This window comes from Micromys minutus (genome assembly GCF_963924665.1).
Source record: "Micromys minutus genome assembly, chromosome: 14".
Lineage (NCBI taxonomy): Eukaryota > Metazoa > Chordata > Mammalia > Rodentia > Muridae > Micromys > Micromys minutus.
This window is the reverse complement of record NC_137983.1, coordinates 2,097,406-2,113,060: the sequence shown is the minus strand read 5'-3', so window position 1 is coordinate 2,113,060 and position 15,655 is coordinate 2,097,406. Positions and strand designations below refer to the sequence as shown.

The following is a 15,655-nucleotide window of genomic DNA, read 5'->3' as shown; positions in this document are numbered from 1 at the left end:
ACCCAAGGGCCACATCCTCTCTCCTCAACTATCTCTATTACCCAGGTCTAATCTCGGAGTTCTGAGTGACTGTCCACACTGTCCTCCAGACAGGGTCTCATGTAGCCCAGGCTACCCTCAGTCTCACTATGCAGTCCTCGGTCTTCCTGCAGCTGCCTCCTGGGTGCTGGGATGACAAATCTGCACCACGATGGCCAGCTTCAGTTTGTCCGTTACTGGAAAGGCCTGTTTATTAAGTGCCCAATGGTTCAATAGGGAAACTGAGTCCAGATGTATAACTTTTCTGTGGCTGTCTAGGCCCTGCTTTTTAGGTCACCTAAGTTATGACACTCTAGATTCATCCTGTCTAGTACTCCTGGGGTTGGACCCAGCCTAGGGCGCTGGAGGCAAACTGAGCTTGTAACCATGTCCCCTCAGACTGGAAAGACACACCCCCAATAAACAGACCAGTGACAGGGTCCAGGTATCTTGGTATCTGCCCTGAGGATACCAAGCCGGGCTGCATGAAGCACTTTCTGCTTCTTGGCAGTTTCTGGGTTCCCCTCACAGGCTGTGTGGCTACAGGCCATGGAGGGAGTGGGTGGCAGGGGAAGATAAGGGTGCTACAGCTTGGGGAGAAAGGCCTGGGTCTGTGACCTCAGGTGAGACGTTCCCCTTCTCTGGGCCTCAAGAGTCACATCTATAAAATAGGACAGCCATTGTGACCCGCTGTTGCAGTTTAGAGGCTGCTGAGGAAGAAGGCTGCTGATGCAATGGTCAGGCCTCGTGCCCCAAAGTGGGCGGTCCCAGATCGCCAAGTACAGAGGTTCCCTGGGTCACATCTCCCAGGAGCAGCGGAAGTGTCACCTGGGCCAGGTCACCACGGGAACAGTCCTCTCTAGCCAGGCCCAGGTGCCTGGCCTCTGAGAGTCCCTGAACCTGCCTCTCAGTCCCCAAGGGCCGCCTTGTGTCCAGGGCAACTTCAGGGCTGGCCTGGGGCGACTCTGTCCCATCGCCTCTGTCCCTGGGCATCTCCACCACCAGCTCGTCTCGAGGGTATAACACCTCCGGGAAGTCCTCAGGGTTGTGCCATTGCCAAGCCTAGAAGGAGGGGGGACAGAACCAGTGTAAGAAGGGGCCAGGGCTGAGTAAAGTGTGAGGCAGGGCCATGGCTGTGTGAAGGGGTAGGATGGAACCGGAGCCAGGACTGATTAAGGAGGGTTGGGGTGGGACAGAAGAAATGGTCAGTCAAATTGGGGGCAGGATGTGTGGACAGGGCCAGAACTGAGTGAAGGGGAAGGGGCGGGACCAGGATTGAGTGACAGGGGCGGAATCAGGACTGAGTGGGGGGGGGTGCGGGATCAGGACTGAGTAAAGGGACTAAGGCAGGGCTAGGGCTGTGGGTGGAGCTATGTAATTAGATGCCTCCCACTGGGGAGGTGCCAGAACAACAGGAAAAGCCTGTCATTGGGTGGGACCAAGGCTGGGTGGGCGGGGCCAGAATACAGTATAGTGGAAAATCCCTAAAATACCACTCCACAGTGGCCTGGAGTGCACTCTTCTCAGAAAACCCTCTTACAAGTTGTCCACCTAAACAGCCAGGGGTGAACCCCTCTCCTCCTCACCCCCAGGAGAGCTACAGCATAGAAACCGATCCCTTGCCCTTGATCCAGCCATGCCTGAAGCCTGCAGCCTTGCGTTTATTTTCCACATTCCCCTTCAGTTGAAGCCACATTAAGTTCTGATTCTATGTTGACTTGCAGAATACTCCAGCCTGTTGACTCTTCCAGTCGCCCTTCAGTGTGGGTGGGCAAGCTGTGCTGGAGCAGACCCACTGCCCACAGTGCTTACCCCACAACAGCGGGAAGCTGAGAAAGAACATTACCTGCTTGTCCTGGCTGCCAGGGAACTCCACAGCAGTGCTGCCACAGGGTGTAGGCAGGGGTGGGCACAAGTGCCAGGCAGCCCTGAGGAACAAAAGGCGGCAGATCAGAGAGGGTGTTCCTGAGGCTTCCTTATCCCTGCTGTGTTGTAAAGGGTGCACTGTGGACCAGAGGAGAGTTCCGAACACTCAAGATCAACAGTATCTCTGCCCACAACGCACATCCAATGGTTCCCGGCCCTCTGTGCCACGGTCTCCTCATCTACACAAGGACAGATCTATACTTTAGGTCGTGAGTGTTCTCAACATGCAGGCAATGTAGGAGGGGTAAGGCTAGAGTCACCTGTTTAAGCCAATGTATCCGAGGCTGCCCACGAGGAGGATGCTGGCGAAACTTCCCAGAGACGCGAAAATGATGGATAAACGAGAAATCTGCACCTCTGGGGGTGGGACAATTTGGGTTGAAGGATGTGTGCCCTGTTTCTACACTGACTGGGGAAGACCCAGCTCAACCCACATACAGTAACCCAAGGAGCCAACAGGGAGCAGGGGGGTGGTTACTCTGTTACTATAGATCGGAGATAGGCAGGGAGTGCTTCCTAGAGGAACTTTACAGCTGGGCTTTGAAGGATAGATAGGAGTCTGACAAATGGGAAGGAATCAAATATTCCAGGTAGGTGAGGTAGGCCAGAGAAAAGGAATTCTGACTAGTGCTTTTTCCAGAAGCCCATGAAAAGCCACAAAGGAAAAGTCAGCCAGTTGGGTGCTCTGGTGCCTGGTCATGAAAGGTATGTGGACCACAGTTCCCACCCCTGAAACAGAGCAGAGGGTGTAGGCCTGCAGGAGTGTTGAGATGCTGGGAGTGAGGTGTGCGTGTGCATGTGTAGAATGTTCCTCCTTTTGGAAATGCTCTCCCTGCCAAGGTTAATGGCTCAATAATAATTAGAAGCAGTATGGGTCCATGAGGCGAGGCTGTGCCTAATGTCAGCAAAACGGTAAATGCTGAGACCTTCAGGACAGCCCTTAAGGCTGTGGGAAAGAGCTCTGAAAACATGAGCTCAAGAATGCATAATTTCTCAACTGTGCAAAATATAAGGACTCCATATAAATCAGGGCCTTCACAGATCTAAAAGAACAGGGGCAGCTACAGTAAGAGCCAGCTTGACAGAAAGATACTGAGGGAAGAGATGGAGAGATTTAGGAAATGGTAATCTCAGGACAGGATCCCACCCAGCTAAACGTACTCTCAGTGCTTACAAAGGCAGACAGATCTCTGAATTCATTTGCAATGTTAAGAAAAAAAGGGGACAAAAGAACTAGAGAGATGGCTCAGTGGCTAAGAGCACTGGCTGCTCTTCCAGAGGTCCTGAGTTCAACTCCCAGCAACCACATGGTGGCTCACAACCATCTGTAATGGGATCTGATGCCCTCTTCTGGTGTGTCTGAAAACAGCTACAGTGTACTCTCATAAATAAAATAAATGAATCTTAAAAACAAAACAAAAACTTCTTTTTTAAAAAAGGAAAAAGATAAAAGAACTTGCTGCCCTTTTCTAAGAATCCTGGGCTGGAGTCAGGGGATGGTGATTTGTGGAATCAGGGGGAGCGGGGGGGGGGGGAGGCAGGGGCTTTGGCCAGAAAGAGGGAGGAAGAAGGAGGGGGGAAGAGGAAGAGGGAAAGAGAGAAAGACAGAGAGGGGGAGGGAGAGACCCAACCCAGAGAGGAAATATGGAGAGCTAACAGGGATATTTAGAAATTTTTCTGGCTTTCAGATTTTGATCGGAAAACCCAAGATTTACTTTTAGAATTTTTCTAATAGGATTTCTGACTTGATTGGAAAATCTAAGAATTCTTTTGTGACTTTGGTCAGAAAGCCCATGAACTATCCAGAAAGCTTTTAGAATTTTTTCTGGCCGAGAGCTGTCTCAAGCAGGGATCTATCTGGACAGAACCCAGAGCTGTCATCTTGTACCCACAATTAACTTCAAGTTGTTCTTTGGCCACTCCCCTACATCCCTGGCACTGTGGAGTCATTAGAAGAACAGTCAGCTGTCCTTGATCTCCACTCACCAAAGCTGAAGCGCTGGGGGCGGCTCCAGACGCCTGGGAGCCTCGCTGTGTCGGCTCGCACCTGAACCTTGTACACCACACCGCTGTGCAACCCGTGAAGTGTCACTTGGGTCTTCGTGGGTGGTACGAGCCACTCTGCTGGGAAAGGCAACATTGGCTTTGGGATCCCTTCGTGACCTGTGATACGAGCCTGACACTCAGAGCAGCCCTGTGGGGTCCACGCTCGCGCAGGGTCACCGCGTCTCAGGACACAGTAGCAGGGCGCGCACCACATCCCCTTCCACCTCCACACTCCCAGCACCTGACGCCCACGCGCCGTCTTCAGCCTCGCAGCGCACGACGTATTGCGTCAGGGCTCCCGGGCAGGTGCTCAGCTGCGACGCCGTCCACTCCACGGACACTGAGTCCCCGGTGTGGTTCCTCACCGACACGTGGCGCGGGGTCCCGACCTTCGAAGCTGTTCAACGCCCCAGTCAGCCGTGCGACAGCCAAAGTGAAGGCCCCGCCCTCCACGGCCCCGCCTCCGCCACGGCGACCACGCCCACCACATGGCTGCTGGCTCCACCCACAGCCCTGGATCTGCCCAGCCCCCTAACTCCACAAGCTTAGGACTCTACATATATCCTTGGCCACACCCACCGACGTGGCTCCATCAATAGAGAGAGCATCTGGCCAGCTCACATTCTTGGTTCCGCCCACAGCCACCTCAAGGAGACCAAGGGACACCAAGAACCACCAAGGGATTGATCCACTCACCATTACCCCCAAAGTAGTAACTGGACAGGACCGTGGCCCACAGCATGGGATTCTTGGGGTTCTTGGAAGCGAAGATAGTGATGCGGTAACATTCCTCCTGGTCCAGGGTGGGCTCGGAGCTCCATCTGTGCGTCACTAGAAGGACCAGCCCAATGGTCACTCATGGACTGTCCCATAACTGCTCCCGGCTGTGCTGCCTTCTGGGGCTGCCAGGAAAACTCCTACTCATGCTTCAAAGTCTTTCTACCTCTTCCCCTGGATCCCTTATCCAACTACTCCAGCCTTTACAGCCTGCAGAGGACACTTCAGCTCCACAGCCTTAGCTGGGGTTCTCTGAGAACCCCTAAAGTGTGTCTACCAGGACTCCAACCCAAACCCAGAGCACGACGCCTTTAAACAAGACACCATGCTGCTGCCTGGCTTTCTCCAGACCTCATTAATTTGCCAACAGCAACTGTGAACTGCCACCTCCTGAGGTGCGGGAAATGTTTAAATCACCATAATACGTGAGACTCATTATCTGCCTTAGTGTGACCTGCCTCGGGCAGGACAAGGGGACTCCGAAAAGGCTGCAGATGCAGGCCAGGGTTCTGCTTCTGCCTGAGCCTGACACTGTGTGACTCAGAAAGTGAAGATGACTCCCTGGGCTTCAGACACCTTGACTGCACAGAGCCTGAAGGTTGGAGCCCGCCACTGCTATCACAAAGAACACTTATCTGACAGCGTTACCTATCCTGGCTGGGTCCTCCTCTTCTGGTGCAATCAGGGTGCAGTGTGTGTGGTTTCTGTCCTGGCCCCATGGCTGCCACTCAAGGCAGTAGGTGGTGCCCGGCGCCTGGGCTGCCCATTGCATGGATGTCACCTTGCTGTCCACACTGACATTCACGGTTCTTGTCTCTAGAAGGAGACCAAGCGTCACATGGGGACAAGGGGTCACCAGCATGCCAGTGATAATCACAGACACAGGTCAGCTTCCCACTCTGAGATCAACTCAGCATTTATTGAGCACCGACTGTATGTCAGGCTGATAGTGAACAGTTTACAGGTACCACCTGGTTACAAAGCGGGACTCTGGCCTTTTGTTAGTTTTTCTTTTTCAAGACAGTGTAGCCCTGGCTGTCCTAGAACTCGCTCCGTAGACCGCGCTATCCTTGAACTCACAGAGATCCTTCTGGCTCTGCCTCCCAAGCACTGGGAATTAAAGGCTTATCTCACTGGGCCTAGCTGTTTGCCTTGTTTTGCACAAACAAAATCAGAGGCATGGAAAGGGAGAACCACACACCTGATCTGCCAGTAAAGCCTTGAATCAGCCAAGCCCAAGCCTGTTGCTGTGCCACCCTGTCAAGTGGCTGTGCCTGGACACCGTGGTGACAGGGTCAGGGACCAGGTGCGTGGGCATAAGGTTTAATGAGAGGCCAAATGCTAGGAGGCGACAAGGCAAGGTGTCCCTGTGAGACCTGAAATTTGGAATCCTCCTGCCTCAGCCCCTTGAGTGCTCCTCACCCCCACCGTCTGAATGTTTTAAAGTCCCGCATCAAACATTGCAGATCTTGGAAACTGCATTTTTTGATGCAACCTTAACTTAATGTGGGCCTTCTGTGCGTGAGTTGTGGACCGGGCATCGCGCATGCTCAGACAGAGTGGAACCAGTCTCCCTGGTGCTCCCGTCTGGGCGACCCGGGCACCTGTGAGCTCTTGGGCAGGAAGGGGCCACTTCTGGATGATGCTGCGGCCAAAGTGAGTGTCAGCGAGCACCTTCAGGTCATAGGCGGCCCCGGAGAGGTTTAGCGTCTTGCCCAGGGACACAGTCTTCCAGGTCTGAGCCTGGCACCTGCAGGCCAGCATGCGCACCAGCACCAAGTGCTTCTTCACCAGCGCGTCCGGCCTGTCCCGGCAGCCCTCCGGAACAGCCAGCTGTGGCAACTGCAGAGAGGAGATGGCGTGGGGATAGGACAGCCCTGCCCTGCAGGGTCACTGTCCTCCTCTGCTCACACATGTGCCCTAGCTTCCCATGTAGCCCAGGCTGGTCATGGATGACCTTAAACTCCTCATCCTCCTTTGTCTATCTGTGCTGGATGACAGGTGCGGACCACCATGCCCAGCCGGCTTCCAAATTAGCCTCTGCCTCCCCCACCTCCCCGGCCTCCCCCGCCTCCCCGGCCTCCCCGGCCTCCCCCGCCTCCCCCGCCTCCCCCGCCTCTAGTTTGCTCTCTTTATCTTCCTCTTCTGCATCCTGCCCCAACCTGAGCCACATCCCCTGCTGGCACAGTCACCTGCCCCTGCATGGTCAGACGCCTCCTTCCACCGTGGTTCAGGGGCTCCACCGAGAACCTAATCTTGGCCTGGGGTAGGAGTTCTGTAAGAAGAACAGAGCTAGTCCCAGACCTGAAGGACTGAGTAGCTGAGACAAGCTCCTCCCAGCCCCCCAGCCTGATGTCTAACCCCCAGCCTGATGTCCTACCCCCCAGCCTGATGTTCTACCCCATCAGCCTGATGTCTAACCCCCAGCCTGATGTCTAACCCCCAGCCTGATGTCTTACCCCCCAGACTGATGTCCTTACCCCCCGCCCACCGCAGCCTGATGTCTGAAATTTGGTGCCCTATCTTTTGTTATTTTCTTTTGAATCAGGGTCTGGCTATAGAGCCCAGACTGACCTCAAAAACAGATTCCTCCTGCCTCACCACATGTGTCTTTGTTAACTCTTTCCTAGTACTTGTAACCCAGGCCCCTCTCACCAGGTGGAACACACACAGACATGCTCCAATTACTCCAGGGACCTCCGGGAGCCCCTGAGGAGAGTCGCCTCCTTCTCCGAATCTGAATCTCCTGGGCCATGTTCTCAGAAGGGCAGAGGCAGGACTCTGGGTGAATGTAGAACACAGATCACAGTGTCAGTGTGCTGGGGATGTCCTGAGAGCTCCAGGTCACCCAGTCAGCTCTTTGTGAACTGACTGTCCCCGGGTTCTTCTTTGCCCTCCTCGGCTCTCTGCTGGGCTGGAGCTCTCCTCCCACCTTGACTGCCCTTGATTGTTGCACATGTCACTCTGACCCTGGCGGAATAGGAACAAAACCCACACTGGCCAACAGGGCAGGGCCACAGGACCTGCACAGAACAGGGGTTCCTTAATGCTTACCAGAACGACCCTTGAGAAGGTCACCAGTCACACCTAAGCCAGAGCTAACCTGAGGTCCACAGTCACCCTAAAAGAGAAAGAGGTTGGGTCTGTGGCTGGTTTGCACTTTGTGGCTCAGACAGGAGCAGGTGGAATGTTTCTGTTTTGCTTCTTTGATCTCATTGTGCAACTGAGTCCTAGAGTCCTCCTCGCTGCCCCCAGAGCCTCGCTTCTGCAACTCCCAAGGCCTGTACTGCCAGGTCAGGCTCCTCTGACTCACTGTATCTGAGAGAAAGAGGTGGACCTCACACTGGGGGTGGGGTCAGGGGTAAGATTGGGCTAGCCCTCACACAGAGTACAGAAGACCACAGCACTTCTGTGGCCCACAGGCTGGACCACAGCGACCCAACAGAGAAAGCCAGCCCACAGCCTGTCAAAAAAACAAGATGCTGATAAGACATCCAGGGAAGGTAATGGGGAGTCCCTGGGGGGGTGTGCCCTGGAGCAAGAAGGTCACCATCAAATCTGAGGACTGTGGAGCAAGCCATAGAGCAGAAAGAACAGCTCTGGGGATGAAGATGCCAACTGAGATTGTTGATGGTGCTGTAGTGACCTTTGACCTGTAAAACAAACTCACCAAGGTCCAGTTCATTGTGGGTATCCGGCGCCTGAACTGTACCTCATCATCAGCCTCATCGGACACTTTCCAGTTCATTCGCAGCTGCCCGTGTGATCGTGACACTTTGATGTGTCCCAAGGGAGGGGTGATCTTGGCTGTTGGGGGGTAGAGACCATCCCTGTGACTTGAGTACATAGGTCTGCACAGCTACACCATTGGGTTGTCCTGACTAGAAACCCTACGAGAATTCTGTACCAAGAGTTGGGAGCAGGGGATTTGTCTGGTTTGTTTCTTCAGACAGCTCTCTTGGTAAACTCCTGATCCTCCTACCTCCAGAGAGGGGGGCACCCCCACAACTGTTTATGTTGTGCCAGGGATGAACCCTTAGGGCTCCTTGTATGCTAGGCGCATGTCTACCTACTGATGCCTGTCCCCAATCCACTGATTTGGAAACTGACTGTACTAAGGGGTTGGAGAGGTGCTCCAGGGGTTAGGAACATGGGTCAGAGGTCCTACTTCTGTTCTCACGGACCACACGGCCACCGGTCCAGGGATCCAGTGCCCTCTTTGGGCCTCCCTAGGTACCAGACATATTTGTAATGGCCAGACACACACATGCAAAACAAAAATACCCATAAAATAAAAATAAATAAGCCTTAAGGAGCAAAATGCTGGGGGCGTGGCTGGACCCAGAAATTGACCCTTGCCCAGAATTCCCCAGTCCTGGACTGGGGGCGTGGCTCTGGGTAGAGTTCGAAGACAATCCTGGGTCTCATCCTCAGCAGGATCCAACCTTCTAAAAGAGCCATCTTGCTCAAGTGTTTCCCACTGAGAAGTGAACCTTTTTCTGCCACGGTTAATTTCCTGCCTCCGTGGAAGGGTGGGCACCCCCTTCACTAGCCTGCCCACATCCGTTCCTGAATCTTCCCACAATCCACATCCTCCCGCACACTAGGGACAGCACTCTGTCAAGACACGCTGAGTCATGAAAACACGGCTCCTCAGAGGATCAGGCTGAAGCCAGAAGAAGTCGGCTTTGTCACACAAAGTCCAGCACCTCACCCTGGACCTGGGATGTTCTGAGACCGGGGACCGGGGGCAGGTACAACAGACAACTCACTCCAGTTGAACAGGTACTGGGATATCTCCTGAGACTTCATGGTCCGGTCCCCAAGCCGAGACTCGACCCAGAAGTTGACCTTGGACAGTATAGAGATGCCATCCTGTTCACAGAACTGCACAGTCCGGGACCGGCCTGAGGAGAAGTAACAGCAGCACTCTTGGCCAAAGCTGGTGTGGTTTGTTGAACGAACAAAGCTGCAGGGAGAAGAGGATGAGCAATGAGTCCACGGAGTCCGTGGGCGGGGGCGGGGGCAGGGGGCAGGCGGTGGGGGAAGGACGGGGAGGGGGTGAGAAAAGAACGGGGAGAGGGTGGGGGAGAATCATAAAGGTCAGTTTGAGAGTGAAGTAAAGACTAGAGGGATTAGAAAGCCAGTCAGCCACTGTTTAATCCCAGAATTCTGGAGGCAGAGGCAGGAGGATCTCTGTGAGTGTGACTTTGAATGTGTTTTCTCCCTGTCCCTTGCAGTGACATGCTTACCTGACATTCAGAGGTGGGCGGGATCGTGTTCAGCATGAGCTCACACACAGGTCTTGGCTGTGAGGGGTTTTGGGGACAAGTGAGGTTGTGGGAATAGGTCCTCACCAGCACCACAGGAAGTGAGCCACATTGTCTTCGGGGCCATCGTACTCCCAGGAACACTCATAGTCGGCTTGGGAAACCCTGTAGCAACTCAAGTTCCTGGGTCCTAAGGAGAAGCCTGTGGGACGTTGTGGTGGTCTGAGAAGTGAGGCTCCACGGCGTACCACCCATCTCTGTGCCCCATACCCCCAAGCCTGCCCTCCTCCCCACTGCCAGCACCCTGTCTGGGCCTCACAGGTATGCACAGGCCTGGGTGGATAAGGCCGCAGTCCCCTAAGCAGGAAGATTTTTTTTTCAACATTGGGGACCTTCACCGTCCTACCTGCTTGAGGAGCTGCACCCAGCGCATTGCAGGTTTTGTTTTGTTTTAGAGTTTCATGTAGGACAGGTTGATCTTAACCTATTAGTTAAGGATGACTCTGAACCCCTGATGCCCCCACCCCCAACCCCTCATTCTCACCACCACCCCAAGTCTGGGATAACAGTAGGTTAGGGACCTATTTCCTGCTGTTCTTTTGTGATATTTGTTAATAAATATTCCCCTTAGGGACAGAGTGTAAATATGTAGCTGGTGATTGTCCCAAACACTGGCCCATCTAAATAACAGGTGCTTAAACCCTGAGGCCAGGCTGCAAATGAGGAGACCCATGCTCATGAGTGTCTGAAGGGGACAGGCGGGGTCCAGCTGTGCAGAGGCTGGGAAGGAGGGACACCAATGGGAGTAGCTCTTAGCCTGGGAGGGCCTGTGCCGGACCTGAGGCTTCATCTGGGTACGATGCCTTCTCAACACAGCAGTTGCCACCTTGGCAGGAGGCTGAAAGACAAGAGAAAACCCAGTACACTGAGTCCTGTGAGCCAGGGGAAAGCACAGGAGCAAGCATCAGCCTGCCCACCCCCATTTCTGAATGTGTCTGTTTGTCATCAACACAGCTGCCTGCAGACCCACAGACCTCCTCTGCACCCCCACCAACCCACTCAAACCACCTATCCCACCTCCCTAAAACTACCCACCCATCCACCATCGGTCAGTCCGTCCTCTCTCAGCTGTAATCCCTGTCCCTACCCTGGATCTAAGCTACCCCAGGCTCTGTGGGTCAGTGGGACACATTTCCCCTAGAGCTGCTGGGGGAGGATGCTGAGGGAGGGGAACCGCCCTGTGAGTGCTGGCAGTGAGGGCTAGCAACAGTCCCCAGGAGATGGCCATGCCCTGTGGGCAAATTCCCCGGTGGTGCTCTGGGCACCAGTGTCTCCCCAGAAGCCTGCATGAGAAAGAACACCCTCGTCCAGGAGTTAGCCTAACTGGGAACGTATCAGGACTGTCAGGGTAAAATTAGCCTTTCAGATTCTGAGGGGAGGTTCTTCCTTCTTCTGGTGACCCCAGTCCTGCAGCCTGAGACCCTGTTTCTCCCACTGCCACCATTGAGGTCCCAGATGGTAATCCTCTGTAGTAATCTGGGGTCCTTGCCTTTCGCTGTGACTTAGCACGTGGTGTCCCTCAAGGGCCTGAAGCCCTTTTGTTGGCTTACAGAGAATACAGAGGCACAGAGAGGCATAGAATTTGCCCAGAGTCACAGAGCAGCCATGGCTGAGTATGTCCTGTGTATGGGAGTCTATCTAGGGCAAGCTGTGTGCAGAACATGTGGTCTTCTATGGGCCTGCCATTCCTGAGCTTTTCTTGCTTAAGAAGATGGGAATGGGTCACATTCCTCTGAAAGGGGGAAATCAAACCCAGACTTAAGTTAAATCTATGGCTACAGGGGTCCCAGTGACAAAGAGCAAGACAGCCTCACAGACCCCTGGGACCTGGAGTCTGGACCCCTCCCTACCTAGGAGATGTGGGGTGAGGATCAGTGGGGACTCACCGATCAGTTGGCAAAGCAGGAGGAAGATGATGTGCTTGCTGGTCCCTGGCAGCTCCATCATGTCCATGAGGAGCTTTGAGTACCCCGGCACTTCTGCAGGGCTGAAGGGACGGAAACACACTGACACTGAGAAAGAAAGTGAAGGGGGGAAAGAAAAGAAACTCATTGCCTCCTAGGGTCAGTCAAAGTGAAAGCAAAAGCCAGGAAGTCAGCCCAGGGGTGGGGCCCCTCTGCACCTCTGTGCTACAAACCCACCTTGAGGTAAGTAAGCCTGGAAATTTTTTTGGGAGTTTGTTTGTTTGTTTGTTTTTTATTTTTTGAACAGGGTTTTATGTAACTCAGGATGGACTTGAATTTACTCTGTGGCTGAGGCTGACTTTGAACTCTTGCCTCTACATCCCCAGTGCTGAGATGACAGGTGTGCAGCACATCTCTCCTGATTCAGTGCAGACTGGGGATGGAGCCCAGGGCTTCCTGAATGCTGAGCAGATGCTCTGAAAACTGAACCTCAACCTGTAGGCTGCATTTTAAAGTCCTTTTCCCAGTACCTGGAGGTTGAGATAGAGGATGGCCATGATTTTGTGGGCAGTCAGTACTTTATAGACTCTAGAAAGGAAGAGAGAGAGAGAGAGAGGGAGAGAGGGAGAGCATGGGAGAGAGAGGGAGGGAGGGAGGGGGAAGGGATGGGGGAGGGAGGGAGGGAGGGAGAGAGAGATAGGGAGAGAGAAGGGATGGGGAGGGAGGGAGGAAGAGAGAGGGTGAGAGAGAGAGAGAGAGAGAGAGAGAGAGAGAGAGAGAAGGGATGGGGAGGGAGGGGGAGGGAGAGAGAGAGAGGGAGAGCAAGGGAGAGAGAGGGAGGGAGGGAGGGGGGAGGGATGGGGGAGGAAAGGAGGGAGAGAGAGAGAGAGAGAGAGAGAGAGAGAGAGAGAGAGAGAGAAAAACTTGAGGTGTAAGGCCATTCTTTAATGATGTCATCAGAGCGAGTTGGAGCTGAGCACCTTAACCACAGCACTCAGGAGGGAGAGGCAGGTGGATCTCTGAGTTTGAGGCCAGCCTGGTCTACAGAATGAATTCCAGAACAGCCAAGGATACACAGAGAAACCTTGTCTCAAATTAAAAGTTGCAGGGCTCACACAAGAGAAACAGAAGATAATGTTTTGTGGGGTGAGCATAAGGAGAAACTGAGGCTTGTATGGATAAGTTCATGGTGCTTTGGGGGCGCAGCTTGGAGCAGGAGCCAAGTGCCCAGGACAGCTGGCTCAGCCTGGCCCAGGGTCAAGCATCCTGAGGGCTATGAGGTCAGCAGCTCTGGGACAATGAGGCTGTGTCTCTGTCCTGGTACACTGTGACCCACGCAGACTGACTCCCATGGTGCTCACAGGGAGGGGCGGAGTCAGGGGGATGGAACAGACAAACAGGGAAAGCCAGGTGCAAGAACACAAACCTGCCATCCAAGCACTTACCTGGGAGGCTGAGGCAGGGAGATTACCATGAGTTCTATGCCATCCAAAGAGAAGAGGGGAGGTCGTGGACTATAGCATGGGTTAGACCTGCACCCCCCATCATGGTCTTAAAATGGCCTCACTCTCAGAAAGGCTACCATGGCTATTTCATATCACAGATGAAGAAACTGAGTCCAGAGGCCCCAGCTGGAGGCAAAGAGATAGTCACACAGCTGCTGGGGCCTCACTGGGTTCTTGGGAGCTGTCCCTATTCTGTCAGGGTTGCCTTCAACAAACATATACATCTGGCTCTGTTTTCCCTAACAAGCTGCTTGTGACTAAGGCCAGACTGGGTGAGTGGCAGTCAGGCACCTACACTCAGTGCTTGCTGGTGGCAAGCCCATGGCCTCAGGCCTCTTCAAGTGCCAGGCTGAGGGACTTGCCTGCTGGAAAGGAACTTGGGAACTGTGGAGGGGTGTGAGGAGGGAGATCCCATGCACACTGGAGTGCTAGGTCTCCCCTTTTTGAGGTCACAGTCCTCCGCCTCCTGTTGGCTCCTCTGAAACCTCAGTGTAGCTAAGAGCCCAGGGTGCCCCACTTTCAGGAACATTACACACACAGGGGTGGGGAGCAGGAAGGAATAGGTCAGAAGGGCCCCGGAAACCATACCAGAAGAAACCACTAAATGTTCCTATGGCCTTGGCTTCTGCTGCCCGTGGCCCAGTCAAGGGAGTGACATGGGCATTGTCTTAGAGTTTTACCGCTGTGAACAGACACCGTGACTAAGGCAAGTCTTATGAGGACATTTAACTGGGGCTGGCTTACAGGTTCAGAGGTTCAGTCCATTATCATCAAGGCAGAAGAATGGCAGCATCCAGGCAGACATGGTGCAGGCAGAGCTGAGAGTTCTACATCTTCGTCTGAAGGCTGCTAGGAGAAGACTGGCTTCAAGGCAGCTAGGATGAGGGTTTTAAATCCCTTGCCCACAGTGACACACCTACTCCAACAATGCCACACCTCCTAATAGTGCCACTCCCTGGGCCGAGCATACACAAACCATCACAGGCATCATTTGTCAATAAGAACAATTTCTAAAGGTTTACTCTTATTTAGTATGTGTGGTGGCTGCCTGCCCGTAAGTCTGTGCAACACATGTGTGTGGTGACTGTCAGAAGAGGGTGCCTGATCCCCCGGAACAGACAATTGTTAAATTGTGAGCAGCCATGTGGACGCTGGGACCTGTGTCCTCCGTAAGCGCTGTGGATGCTCTAACTACTTAGCCATCTCTCCACCGATCGCTCAGCTACAGCGTTCAAAGGCATTTATATCTTTACTTTCAGGTTGTTGAGACGGGGTCTCAGGTGTCTGGGGTGGACCTTGAACACTTGATCCTGCTGCCATGGCAGGAGAATGTCTCATGAGAGGACAGAACCTGGTCCTTGGAGCTGTGAGGCTGCAGCCCACATGCTCTGCTCCCTGGGGAGAGCAAACACTGCACCCATTTTTACGTGTGTTTCAGCCAGACTCCAGCCTGCGGTCCCACAGAACCAGTCACTTTGTTGACATCTGTTTGGCGGACAGGTGCTTTGGGAAACCAACTGGCACTTCCTCTCCCTGGAAAACTCACAGCTACCATATGGCCCTGGGAAAGTCCACTTGCAGGTATACATCCAAGAAGACTGAAAACATATGCTAAAAGAGACATTCCTTCTTCTGGAATAGTAATTGCAGCTACCTCAGAGTAGCTACAAAAGGAAGTGACCCATGGCCACCCGTGGGTAAGCCAGTGGGGGGAATACTATTCAGCCATAGGAAGGAAGGCACACCTGATTACCCAACAAGGTAGGTGAAGTTTGGAAAAAGTGAAACTGTGTGACAGCCAACAGTTCCAGGGACCCCTTACCCCTTCACAGAAATGGTCAGCTCAGTCAAATCCAAGGAGAATAGTGCATGTCGGGCAGGGGCTGAAGCTGGGGCCGAAAGCGCTTGCCGGTGTAGCTCAGAATTGCCTGTGATTCTTTATCTCGCCACGGATGACCTAAGGAGATCTGCTGCCGCCTTCTCTCATGCTGGAAGCTTTTAAAAATCCCTATAGTTGGGTTGGAGAGGGGTCTCAGTGGTACGGGGTGACCTAGTGTGTATGAAGTGCTTTGCCCAGCAATGCAGGGACATGCGTGACGTACGGCTGCCAGCTCACTGACCTGACATGCATAGAGCCCAGCACCAGGTA

General features: G+C 53.7%; 1 protein-coding gene across 1 annotated transcript; it reads right to left on the bottom strand.

The window, feature by feature from the left end:
* Positions 1 to 756: 756 nt before the first annotated feature.
* Positions 757 to 12,050, bottom strand: IL12RB1 (interleukin 12 receptor subunit beta 1; the record flags this gene model as incomplete). The annotated part of the gene is made up of 16 exons (XM_080928596.1): positions 757 to 1,080; positions 1,865 to 1,946; positions 2,205 to 2,301; positions 3,931 to 4,065; positions 4,232 to 4,387; positions 4,687 to 4,821; positions 5,416 to 5,583; positions 6,372 to 6,609; positions 6,960 to 7,042; positions 7,423 to 7,548; positions 7,822 to 7,888; positions 8,438 to 8,574; positions 9,540 to 9,736; positions 10,125 to 10,239; positions 10,876 to 10,935; positions 11,984 to 12,050. 16 exons carry the CDS (start codon positions 12,048 to 12,050, stop codon positions 757 to 759), a joined length of 2,187 nt encoding a protein of 728 aa, XP_080784722.1.
* Positions 12,051 to 15,655: the final 3,605 nt, after the last annotated feature.